The sequence below is a fragment of the Aspergillus tanneri genome (assembly GCF_003426965.1).
Source record: "Aspergillus tanneri strain NIH1004 chromosome Unknown AapTan_3_pilon_pilon_pilon, whole genome shotgun sequence".
NCBI lineage: Eukaryota > Fungi > Ascomycota > Eurotiomycetes > Eurotiales > Aspergillaceae > Aspergillus > Aspergillus tanneri.
Genome location: NW_022984630.1, coordinates 2216615 through 2229719, shown reverse-complemented (window position 1 = coordinate 2229719; position 13105 = coordinate 2216615). Strand labels below are relative to the sequence as shown.

The 13105-nt window shown below is 48.5% G+C and overlaps 4 protein-coding genes across 4 annotated transcripts; all 4 read right to left on the bottom strand.

The window, feature by feature from the left end:
* Positions 1 to 388: 388 nt before the first annotated feature.
* On the bottom strand, positions 389 to 1356 carry dscB (the record flags this gene model as incomplete). The annotated part of the gene is made up of 2 exons (XM_033569219.1): positions 389 to 1000; positions 1090 to 1356. The coding sequence occupies 2 exons, from the start codon at positions 1354 to 1356 to the stop codon at positions 389 to 391; spliced, it is 879 nt and encodes a 292-aa protein (XP_033428025.1).
* Positions 1357 to 1643: 287 nt separating this feature from the next.
* On the bottom strand, positions 1644 to 3703 carry TFB1 (TFIIH subunit TFB1 family protein; the record flags this gene model as incomplete). The annotated part of the gene is made up of 3 exons (XM_033569218.1): positions 1644 to 3403; positions 3465 to 3478; positions 3558 to 3703. 3 exons carry the CDS (start codon positions 3701 to 3703, stop codon positions 1644 to 1646), a joined length of 1920 nt encoding a protein of 639 aa, XP_033428024.1.
* An 849-nt stretch (positions 3704 to 4552) lies between these two features.
* Positions 4553 to 6613, bottom strand: ATNIH1004_004547 (Leucine Rich Repeat domain protein; the record flags this gene model as incomplete). The annotated part of the gene is made up of 3 exons (XM_033569217.1): positions 4553 to 5952; positions 6018 to 6353; positions 6418 to 6613. 3 exons carry the CDS (start codon positions 6611 to 6613, stop codon positions 4553 to 4555), a joined length of 1932 nt encoding a protein of 643 aa, XP_033428023.1.
* A 4210-nt stretch (positions 6614 to 10823) lies between these two features.
* On the bottom strand, positions 10824 to 11444 carry ATNIH1004_004546 (uncharacterized protein; the record flags this gene model as incomplete). The annotated part of the gene is made up of 2 exons (XM_033569216.1): positions 10824 to 11081; positions 11178 to 11444. The coding sequence occupies 2 exons, from the start codon at positions 11442 to 11444 to the stop codon at positions 10824 to 10826; spliced, it is 525 nt and encodes a 174-aa protein (XP_033428022.1).
* Positions 11445 to 13105: the final 1661 nt, after the last annotated feature.

The window sequence follows — 13105 nt, the reverse complement described above, 5'->3', positions numbered from 1 at the left end:
TGTGTTTGGGTCATTATCAACGATAAGAAGACTACTGAATGGATGGCAGAGAGAGAGAGAAGTTGGTATTGTAGAATGGGATTATTTCGAGGAATCAATCAATGCCTGGCGTGATCTGCACCTGGTAAAGTGGATGCCCTGGTGCCTTAGGCATAATATCACATTCGATATGGATGATTTATTCGACTAAGCCATGGATAATATCTTACAATCTAGACGAACCCGAGTTTCAAATCCGATGCCAAATCAATGGTTTGTCCTGCTATATCCCTGTAAACTGAATACAGATCCCAGAAAGGAGCACAAATAAACAGACATTGAGTAACTAACCATCCAAAAGTCAGGTATATCCTTAACAGTAGAGCATCAAAATGAACCATATCATCAATCAGTCCCCTCCCATCCGTAGACGCTGTCGCTGCGCCGATCCAGATCCCGATCCCGATCCAGAACTAGAACCACCCACACCACTAGCCGCAACAGTAACTGCTTCACCTTCCAATCGCCTACGTAGATCATCATACTGGCCCGCTCTGTTCCCACTGCGCGAGATCCTCCTGTTCTCTCGCTCCCCCACCATCCAAGCCGGTACCCTCCATGTACTTCCCGCCGAGAGACCAGGGAGCAGCTCCATGCGCCACGCGACGCCCACGCCCCATCCTACCACGGCAGGGAGCATCATTCCGGGGAACTGCGACAGCGCCAGTTGCGCGGCAACGAGGTACGTCGTCGATTTATCGGAGAGAAGAAGGGTCAGGGATTTCCCGATAGAGGAGCTCGAGTTCTCATTCGAGGTCTCACTCGACGACGCCGAAGTAGAGATGCAGTATCGCACTGTATGCGGAATCGAGGCATGGTATTGCGCCAACACGGCGAAGAGCGACGCGGTCGGTCCGGATGGAAGGTATCCGACTGTGTTGAGCGATAACGGACGCACAAGAAGAGCAAGTAGAATAGGCGGTAGAAGGGTGGTATACGGGAGTGTGGAGAGGAGGAAGGTCTGGATTTTAGTTAGCTGGTGATTCCCTATAAGGCCTTATGCCATGGGTCAAAGTAAGAAATCTAAGAGACAAGGAGAGATGGACATACCGCCATTTTCCTCTTCCCCCACGCCCGCTCCACAACGCGACAATGGTATACAATCATAGCGGCGAAGAGAGCTTCCGTGGAATTGGCAAATCCGGCAACCTGCCAGAGCAGGATGCGCCAGTATTGTCCATAGGGGTGGAGATGTGGGGAGACGTGTATGGCCGAGAGATGCTTGAGGTCGAGGATCGAAAGGGCGACGGAGGCAGCGACCGTGTAGATGAGGAGGAGTTTGGTGATCGGGGCGTTGGTGAGGCCGGGGGTGAGCATACTTTTTTTTCTCTCTTTTTCCTTTTCTTTTTTCCCTCACGTCGTGATGCCCTTGCTCTGGACGATAGTGGGGGGTTCACGATGAAAGTAAGTACGGAGAGGGGAGTCAAATCGAACACGTCGCGTGAATGGCGGGCCGACGTCAGTGGGGCTCCGTGTGTCGGCATGCCGAGGTCTAAAGCATCCATATTAGTACTACGAGTTACTACTACACTGTACATGACTGTAGATTAACTGGTATGCTTGATGATGGACCATATACTATTCTATCGTACAAATCCCAGTCCCTATGCTGACGAGACCTCTTTCATTTCCTCCGCCAATGCCGCCTGGTATCGTGTCAGGGCCGTTTCCAACGCCCGCAGCGTTGGCTCGAGAAGCCGATGTACAGCTTGCTGCCCACCGGGGACGCCAGCCAGGTTGGGTCGGATTTTCTTGCCCGTTGCCTCCAGTACCTCGCGCGCGTGTCGTTTCAGTCGATCCACTTCCACCTGTCGCTCAGATTCAGCGTCCTTAGCCACTGAATTGATACGTTCTTGCGCACGCTGGAGCGACTCCATGAGGGATGCTACTTCGCCTGCGCGATCCGAATTTCCGGATAGAAATGCCTGCCAGAACTGGTGCAGGAACTCGGTCGTCGTGGCGTGCGTCAAGGTCAGGCGGTCGTAGAGGTTGGAGGACAGGCCATACGTGCCTGTATTAGACGAGATTTCAGCCTGTGCGCGACGGTCCCGAATGGCATCAAAAATCTGAGTTGAGGCTCGGTGCAGATTATTCCGGGATCCAACCTGCTGGCTCTGTTTCATCTCGTCATCGTCATCATCATCGTCCGGTTGAACAAGTCTTCCCAAGGGGGCGGTCCCGTCGTCGGGCAGATTATGTTCGACCTCGATGCGCAGATCATCCAGGATCTTCACTGGATCTTGTTTGGCAAAGAGTAGGGTCTGTTCGTCTTCGACGAATTTAGCTTGGGCAGAGAAAAATCGACTTTGGTCCCTGATATTGAGGAGGATCCGATCCTGCCGTTCGTCACCGCGCAGATCGCGCAGCTGGAACTCGTTGTACGTATCCTCATCCATGCCAATCGGCGCATGGAGTTCGCGATTCGTGGGTGCCACGTTCTCCATAATTTTCTCACTCAAGTTATTCAGCGTGCGGATGATGGGCACTTTGTCCACCCCGGAGGGCCTCATGTCAGCATCCGGTCGATTCCCGCGGCGCTGGCTATTGTTCACTTCATTTCCTTGCAGGTCAAGGAAATTCGGAACGTGGGCTTCCCGCTGGATGTTTCCATACTCGTCAGTCTTGAGGTACTTATCCAGAATAGCATCGGTTGGATCCGTCTCCGATATACGCTCCCCTCGCATTTTCTTAAACAATCGACTCTGAAAAAACCGGGACCAAAACTGCTGCTCGCTCAACTTGGGCACATTCTCATCGTACACGCGCTTAATGAGGGGATGCTGGTTAAAAATCAACTGGATTTGCTCTTTACTGATATTCATCTTGGATACGTTATCCTCCACACGCGGCTTCAACGTTGACAACACGTTATAGGACCCTCGTGTCTGGGATCGTTCTATCGCATGGGCCCGCAGAAGGTGCACGCGCGTAGACCAGAACTGGGACATGAACTGTTTGGGGGTCAACGTATCAGGCTTTGTCTGGAGCGACTCCTTGAGCATGCGTTGCAGGTTCGGGTCCGATTTCAGAAGTGCCTGTTGTAGCTCAACATCTCCCGTAAGCTTTTTGTCATCATCCCATAGGTTCTTACTCGACCCCGATGGCGACACCGCATTCGCGATGGCCATGGCCGCCGACATGCCTTCTCCTGGACTCGCGGAGTGAGCCGGGGTACTCTGGGCAGCTTTGGCTGCCTGAATCGCGGAACTTAGGGCATCCTTGATAGCGTCTGCCTCTGCGCGCGCGTTGGCTCCAGCGGTAAACGAGAAAACGTATTGTTCTGGGGAGCCTGCGGGCGCGTTGGGGGGGACGATGAAAATTTTGAGCATGACTTTGGGGTTACTAGCCGGGGTTTGTTGTAAATCTAGGGATATTCTCTTATTAGCACCACTTCGACCGTCACATAAACACACACACACACACACATCCATCTCTCTCCCTGGTAGAGGTAAGTAGGCTCAGGAAAACCCCAACCCAACACGCTCTCCAAGGATGCAGATTAGAGAGAAAAGTCATACGCACTTGTGATCTGAGCCACCGGCAGCGAAATGGTTCCCGATGCACCACCAGCGGCCGGAATCCAAGAGACCGACTGGCGATCCTGTGACATCGTCAAAGTGCCATCTTTCTTCTTGTATGCCGCCGACCCGCTCGGAGGTGCCATCGTCTTGGAACTCGACAGCTTCCACGGTCCTGGGCGGCGTAGAGGGATTCACCCATCAGAGCAAAGAATCCCCACGAAGAATCCGGCAGTTGCGGAAGGGCAAGGCCTTCTAGCTGGTCGAGGAGGTCGGGGCAACAGAGGGAGAGAAGAAAACCAAGCACGACAAAAGGCGATGGAGGCTCTGCGGGCTTTTCTTGCATTACCGCATCAGCACGTGACCGGTGACACATCTAGCCCTAATTCCTGATTGGGACGATGGACCTTCGAGCTTAACAGAACCATAATTGAATCATCGATTTGTAGATTATAAATTTATAGATTCAATGCTAACATCCTTTACACCAGCTCCTGCCCTGACCAAGCCCTCCTGACGCCAGAGTAGATAAAACTGTGCACACCTTGCCAGTCAAGCCTTGCTGACTGCGAACATAGGTGAGGGAAAAAAACAGAAACAAAAATAAATATGCAATCGCGAAGGATGGGGATATCGCAAACACCATAAGCTAAAGACCACACTCAGACAGAGAACCCTAACGCTCAAAGACATCGCTCCGCTATGCAGACAACTCCAAGCCAAGCAACTCATGAGGCATCATAGAAATCCACCCACTTTTGTCGCTCACACATAATGGTGCAATTTGTCTTCATATAGCCAAGCACAAAATCCTCCCCAGAGTACAATACCAATATGCGGGGAAATCACAGGGTTAAAAAAAAAATAACAAATAAAAAATAAAAAGAAGAGAAGAGAACTGGTTGAACCAGTAAAAAATATGACTAGACAATGACGCTCCTTTTACCAGAGCCACCAGTCTATTCACACACGCTTCATGCGGAGTCAACCCAGTTTCATTTCTTGAACATGTAATGTCCGTAGATTCCGCCCACGTCTCCGACAGCAACGGGGATCTTTCTCATCCCCCACCAGCGGGCACCCATTTTCCAGGACCGAGATCCATCATCGGCGACTTCATTCGGCATGGAGGACGGGTCACGGACATACCATCCTCGGCGACCCAGCTCCCGCACTGTCCATCCGGTAGAAGATTTGGCCGTCTTGGTTCTCTCGCGCAACGGCGCAATGAGCTTCTCGTGGAATTCAATCACTTGGAGTGGGTAGCTTTGCGGCGAAAGCAATAAACAGGCTCCCATGTTGAACACGGTACCAAGTGTCAGCTGGGACACCTTGTTGAGATCCAAATAGCACAGGGATGGGGGAACCCAAGTGTCATCCGGTCCGGTCGATCCGTCGGCGACTGACCCCGAGGTAGGAGTGAAGAAGGCGTTGAGATCCTGTGGCGACAATTCCGCTGACCCCAAGCCTAGCTCTTCCAGATGCTTGGTCAAGGGAATGAGGGCCTTGGTGTGGGCCGAGGTGACTTTAGCACCGCCGATATTGAGAGAACGAAGCGAGGACGGCAGTTTCGGGAGTAGCGCACTGACGTCCTCTTCCTCCAGGAGTCGGTAGCGCGTGGGGTCCGTCATCAGATTCAGGAACACCAGAGAGTCGCTCACAGCCGGATGGGTCGTCAAAAACTCGACGACGTTCGCCCCTCGGAGGCGGATGGTGCGGGAAACGTTCAGATGTGTAAGTCGAGCCGTTTCAGGGATGGAAAAGAGGGCCTTCTCGTTGATCTGCGTGTGGGTTACATCGAGGTGCGTCAGGTTGACGAGGCGGGGAAGGAGGGTCTCGAATGCAGAGGATGGGAGGCTGCTGCATTCGTGCAGCGAAATACGCCTCAGATTGGGCAAGGTCGAGGGGAGACTGGAGAGTGAGTCCAGGAATATTGCCGAGAATGACTGCGTCGAACAACCGCAGAGGTCGAGTGCACAGAGGTTGGGAAGGCCGGTGAACAACTTCCGCATCACTTCCACGTTGAGATCCCCCTCTACATGCTCCTGGAGCAAACATTCCTTGAGATTTGGGAGTAGATCCAGGCACTTCAATAGCGTCGTAGCCGTCAGGTTCTGGATCTCGGCGTTCATCTGCTTGGTGCGTCCTAGTCCAACAGAAGTGAAGTGAGAAAAATCGAGGCGACGAACTAGCGTGCCCAAGGCCGGATACTGGGACATGTGGTTGAGGGCCTTGGAGAAGATAATCGAGTGCGGGAATGTCATATTCCTGTACAACACACTGAGGGTGGCCGCGTGCAACGTGCGAGACGCAAGAAGGCAGGCAATCAGGTCGACATTCCGCGGCGTGTATCCATTGGGCGGGACGTCCAAAGCTAGCTTCGATATGATTTGATCTAGATATTCGACAGTTAGAGCCCATCGGATTGAGATCCAGCATTGCCGCAGACACGAAACTTACCGAGCACCTCTGGCGGGAGTTTCTCCAACCGGGACGAACCGGGGTCCGGTTTCTGCTCCTCCACCTGCAACATCTTGGCCGGCGGAGTGTTGCTGATAGTAGGAGTGGTCTCCCAAGCCCAGCCGCGTGCGTGCATCTGTCCCAGATACCGGAGGTCGCTGTAACTCCTGCTAAGACTCTTCCCACCCAGTCGGATTTGCTTCCAGCCCAGGAAGCCGCCACAGGGGCAGCAGAAATCGGGGGTTTGGTGCATCTCGGCGTGATTGTGTGTTGTTTGTTGCTCTTTGGGGGGCGGTTGTTCTCCGATATGGCTGTCCACGAATGACTGCGCAATGCCTGCCAAGATAGCGAGAGGTCTGATGAGCCATTGTCACTGTGACAGATCAGGGAGGGGCCATACCGTCAATGTCCTCTTTGATCGAGCCCACCGACGGACGTCGGCGACTGGTCGACCTGGACCCGTCCGGCGAGTCACACTCGGAGGAGCGAGGGGACGAACAACGGGACAGATCAAGAGGAGACGAGTCTCCTGAAGGGACAAAGGGGTAGCGAGGCTTATGGATTGAGATGGCAGGAGAGGCTGTGGTGGACGACATGGTGGGCGACAGAGGGAAAGGCCTCTCACTCTCTCTATATAGGTCACCGTAGAGCCAGTCCCAATTCGGCAGAGGTCAGAGAATAGGGAAGTTCGGAAGTAGGGAGGGGAACACAGGAGAAAAAGAAAAAAAAATAAAAATACAAAGTCAAAGAGAGAAAAATGGGAAAAAAAGCTTTTTTTTCTTTTTTTTTTTTTTTTTTCCCTTCCCCGGATTCCACAAACTCTTCCTGGTGCAGATTTGGAGGGGCGGCGGAGACCGTCTAATGCAAACCGGGTGAGGATTGAGAAAGCTGTTAGTCACAGAATGCGGCGGATGGACAGGCAGCCGCGTCCCGAGGCGGGCACGCTCTTGAGGAAGTGGAGGCCGGACGACTGTCAGTTGTTGTTTGTGACGCAGAGACTTGCAGATGGCTTGTTCAGATTCGTGTTGAACGAGGATCTGGGGAGTTTTAACAGGAGAGAAGCTGTTAGAATGGAGGGAAAAGATCAGATTGTGGCAACGAGACGAAGGGGACGGGGATGAAAGAGCGGAACGAGCATCAGCTGAGCTTGTCCGCTAGGAAGCTATTTTCATTAAGTCCGGCCCAGAAACTAGATTCTCGTTATTCATTGACCGTGGTGGTGGTTTTCTTTGGCGGAACTAGAAAGGCAAAGAATATTCTTCACGGGATGAAACCATTGACTGATACTGGGGATGTTTTAAAAAGACTTCCCTAAATCCAGGATACCACAGTACGTAGTCTCTCTTCTGCAAGTCCAGATTTCTTAGTTCTGCTATACTTAGATCGTGATAATCCCCGGCCGTTTTAAGCATTCCTGTCAGTTTTTTTCATTTTTATTTTTTTTAATTGTTTTTTTTATGTTTTGTGTTTTGCCTTTCTTGGGGTTTGCCTTTATCACGATCTCACCTGACTCCATCAAGAATCCAGAAACATTCTCTGGAGATCTTTTGCCAGATGGTCTGACGAAGAGAACAATTCATCGACGATAACCCTACGGGACCTAAGCACCCTTCGTAAAAGGACTACTAAACGAGGTTGTTAGCCTTCGAAGAGGGCACCAGCGGAGTGTGAGGATCGCCGCCCGAGCTTTCTATGACATAATGGAAATCGCCTCTGGCTGGACCCGTGACAACCGCTGCTGGTACGGCTTTTGCTTTACGGGACGACGGAGTGACGGAGTGTACTTCCCCTGCGACCGTCCTCACTGCGTTTGGCCAGTACAAAGTGGTACTAAGCACTAAGTACCTGACGCATTCGTGGGGGTTGTTGGGATTGCGAATGGAGTGGAATCACGGCCTTTGGTTCATATGAGCGTCCAAATACTAACAGTACATACCCCAGACGCAGCCACGTTCAAGGAGGATTTCCCTTACCTAACAGCTACTACACTCGCATTCCCGATCTGTCGATCCGTCCCCGTCATTGGCTGTGGCCTTACTGGGCTGGGTCCCGTGATCCCGCCTAGTCTGTCGGACATGACAGAGTTAACTAATTAGTAGATGCTGCTTTACTTTTAGGTAATACTCCGTAGTCTTGGACTTTTAGCATCCCCTGCACTGTCATCCCCAATTCCCCAACCATCGCTTCCCTGGATAAACTAACTGCGACTAAAATCCCCTGTATCTTACTGTAATCATGGATGTGTCCGATTCCCTGGAAGTGCATGAGGACGGGGTTTCCATTGCGTTCTCATGTCCGTTCTACCAACCACCTTTCTTTGCACACTACACAGTAAGTGCTTCTTCTCAGATCCTCAATCACCTGATCCACTCTTGGCCAGCCCCTTGCAGTCCTTAGCGGACCTTGTCTGGGCTTCACTCAGTCCCAATCCGTGGGTCCATGTCTCCTCCACCATCCAGGATCCTTCGTGGTGAGGACAACGGAATACCAATCGACCCTATGAATCCAACCGACGTGTCAGGACCTTGCATTCGACCGATTGTCTGCGAGACTGAAACAGAGTCAAAACCCTGCAGGGATCTTCCACTGCCAAGAACAGACAACTCGAGCCAAGCTGCCGGTAGGCATTCCTCTATGTGCTCCACTTTCTATTGTGTTGATCCTAGTAATGGTTGCTTGTCCAGACCCCTTTTGATTCTGTGCGACCTGTTCGCTTTTCGTGACAGAGTGCTAGGAGCATGTTTTACCCTGTAGTGCTATACTCTCAGGACAGGGCACGCTGTGCTCATCACTCTGGTCAAATCACCCAATATTATCCCATAGTCGACAGAGTAGGCGTCATGTGTTGTGATGGGGTCTGACCAATCACATCATTCCGTTGTCCAATGGCACAACCTGGTCCGCAGGGAAGATAGATTTGAGCGTAGCGTTGTCTCTGTGGATTGGATTGCACTGCCGGCTCGGAACTCCGGAAGGAATCATTCCAGCCAGCGCACATCCCATAGCCTTGCCACGTATCGATGCCTCGACTTGCCGGCATTTTGTTTATCATAATGCATGATAAATCCAGAGTAGACAGAAAAGAATAATGGCATACTCTTGTTGCAATCTCAATCACTACATATAATCTTACACATACCTAGTACGAAGAAAAGAAGACAAGAATAGCAAAGCAACAACAAAACGGAGGCCACTTCCAAGGAGATCTTTGACCCTTTCAATTCCCTGTACGGAGTATTATATAGCCTATTCCAGCTCGAGGTACGGCAGTAAAGGGCCCAACATTGTCGCCTTAATTCTATAGACGGTGATACAACATTAACCTGATTTCAAGATTGATCTAGCTGAGGTTCAGTACCACCATTGTATACTTCTATACAAGTAGAAAGCCACCTTACTACATTCTCCCAATGAATATTAGCTGGATTACTCTCCCGTCCCATATAGAATAGAATCCTTATATATAATAAGACAAAATGCCAAGATCCACATCAAGACTGATGGATATGTTGAAGTAGGCAGATTATGATAAGAGAAATTGGGATCGAATAAATGACTATATTCAACTATGAGGCTGAATACTGTGTTCAATTGCTTAATTCGATGATCAGAGAACCTATCACTGTCTGGAGGCGATTTTATCTCATATTTATAGCTCCTGAGCCCTTCTGGACTACTCAGAACCAGATAGAATTCAACCGTCACATTCCTCATTAGGAAGCCATGTAACCATACAAATGACCGATTTCCCGCTGTGAAGCCCTTCGTTTGGAGTTTCGGGTAGTTACAGTTTGAAGATAGTGACTCAGAAGCTCCTAATCGATTTTTCTCAACAGAATATACCTATCCTAGCCTAAGAATCTTTCGCATCCTACAATCAGAACTCTCCAACTATGCAGACATCAGAATGGGCGGTTCCATGATGAGGAGGATCTATCATCGACGAGCCTATTTTATAAACCTAATTACCAGATCCATCAAAAAAGGATGTAGTCATCCATGCGAGAATTGTGGTTCAGATGTTAGACCTTTCCTATTTCCACCGCTGTCACTTGTTGGAATTAGGGCATATGAATATTCAACTTCAATACAGTAGCTATTTCTTGGTGCAGCAGTTCTTTATTAAATTAAAATAGAAACCTAATATGAATCTGGGCACTCATTCTTCCGCTCAACCAGACTCCCTAATACAACTCTTCAGATTCCACTTGAAGGTTTTGTGAATGATCTTGTTTTCTCATGGTTTCCATCTGCATAACCTAGGCATCTACACATCTTGTCAATGAGACATTCCACGTCAAGACATATATCCATACGCCACTCTCCATCTTATGGGACACCATAGCCAAGTATAGCATATTATATTTATGTGTGGTTCAATTCTGCGTAATATCCTTAAATTAACAGGTTTATCCGTATCCTGTTTTCTAATGCTGGACCTATACTATATCAGACTTCTTCCAGCTTGCTAAGATATCAGATATTTGAACATCAAGGATCAGGGCCAGTATTTACCCAGTTCGAGATTTAGCTCACACCTCCGTTCATAAGAGTAGATATATAGACTCCACTCTATTCTCTACCCCAGTCCATTTCACAAGAATACCAAGCCGGTATCCTCGTGTGGAATTATACAATTATATAGAGAAAACAATTGCATTAGGAATATGCGATTACTACATTTTTATACCCTACCCGACGAATATGCATATTAAGCCCAAAGACAACACACATAAATAAGACACCAGATTAGGCCGTCTGCAGGAGGCAGATCGAAACCAAACCAAATACAAATAAATCATATCATCAAAACCCCATTATCACCCAGACCAACCCTCCAAAAACAACAGCCCCCAAAGTCCTATCCCACCAGAGCACAGTTCCTGCATCTGTATAGGCCGACGCATCGCCGGCCATCGGACCTCGAGTCCCTGTGATTCCTCTCCCATCCGCTTCTGGAGGCGGCGAGCCAAATGAGTGGCAGTAGCAGTATACACAGGGGACCTTCATATTTATCACTGATGGTAGGCATCGGTGATACCGGCTCACTCGTCGTAGCAACCTCTGTAGAGTCAGTTCCGATCAAACGTGAAATTAGGCACATTGTACGGATTGAACTCGGTAAATGGCGATCCGGACATACAGAAGACTTGACTTTACCTGAGCATTCTTCACGCGGATCACAGCGAGGACGTCCCAAGCAGGAGACATCGCAGGCTCTACTGCGATGGCGCAGAGTGCACCGGATTCACAGTATCCTGGGAAATTGGGACATTTGGTGAAGCCTAGATCGCAGGTTTCGATGATCTGACAGGGTACTGGGTTGTTGATTTCTAGGCTGGAAGTGATCAGGGCTCTGGCGGCGTAAAGTTGACTGTGGGTGAGGGTCGTTCTGGATAAGAGGACTAGGATGGATAGGAGGTGCATTTTGGCCTGGGAGCTGAGATCATCTATGAACGTACTGACTAGTATAGAAGGATTTAGAACGGAGATGGATTCTCTCTGTCCACAGACAAGTCGCGTTAGCTTTTTTTCTACTCGAACAGTATGTTCAACCCTTGGACATCATCCATGCATGTGTGAACGAAAGTTGAGCCTTCCTTGTTGACCCTGATCAAGGTCGCCTTGTCTATCTGCCTACAACTACGCACCGCCAAGATGGCTTAGACGAACCCTTGGATCAGTCACTCAATCATATTGGCCGGGGTAAGTCGTTTGGACTGGTCGAGAAATTAGAGGTATTGGGCGTATTTCTCAAGTCTTGTCACACAGATGCTTGCGTTGGGGGTAGTGAGTCTTGGACTCTTGATATCCCGAAGTTGAATTATCAGATCTCTAGATTAAGGGAATGTGTGTAGAATTTGGAACAAAACAGGCCAGAAACAATATATCCAGTATCTCGATATGAAATTGTTTTGCTTCGGTGATAAATAATTAAATATTAACTAGCACTCCAGCCCTTCAATCTGAGCATTTGAACACATATAAGGTTCCTACTATATTAGATCAAGTTTTATTCTGAATATGTGCTAGACATGCAATCATAGAGTCTACTGAAGTAGTAGTTTATACTTCCCAATCCTAATAAATTCTGCACTTATTTGATGCTGTACAACATTAAAGACCAGTTCTATACTATATGAAATAAACTTAGCAACAGTATCTAATCTACCATAATCAATCTTCATCTACGACTAGATACCTAGGTACCTTATCTAGTACCTACTAAGTAGGACAAACAATATGATTAACCACTACTACAACCTCGGAGCAGATCCCAAGATCAGATACGTAATCCGACGGAGTCCTCCGACAATGAGCATTCTTCGATCCGTTCTCACCATGCATACTGGATGAAGGTTCATAATAGTATATGTCGGGCTTGACTCAGCCACACCGACCCGAACCGATCGGATGTAACTCCGATTTCAATCTCAATTCACCCATTATTTCATCCTTTAGGGCTATGAAATACGGTTCTGTCACAGCCCTATCCTGTACAGTAATCACGCATATAAGCAAAGCCTAATATAAGCAACGAAACACGGCGTCCAAATTGAATTTACATGCAAATTTGCCTAATACACTAATATAAGGCCATTGCTTAATATTTTTACGTCTCCCATACAAAGTTGCTACTATTGGATTGTACTGGGTCTATTTATCCAATTATATTAATCTATTTAGTCATGTGACTAAATACACCCCCTACCTTTCAAAAATACATATCTTCAATATAGATATATTTTACCATGTAGTACACCACACACGTATAATTTCTTTGCAATGTCTATAAAAATAATAATAGAAACTTTACAGAATATTCTACTTCCTAAAAGGTTGAAAGAAATGGTTTAAAATAACTAAGATCTTAAGTAAAATCCTACCATAAGCAAATTTGCAGTCAATCTGCTTTTGTTGCTTATATCCGTGCTTTACTGTACTCTGTATGTAGGTGGTATTACCACAAGATCCGTCAGTTTGACTTTATGTGGGACGAATTGACTTCGACTACGGATCCCGATGGCGTCAACGACTTGGGAGGAAAAAAATGAGCACGGAAAATAAAAAGAAAAACTTTAATGGCT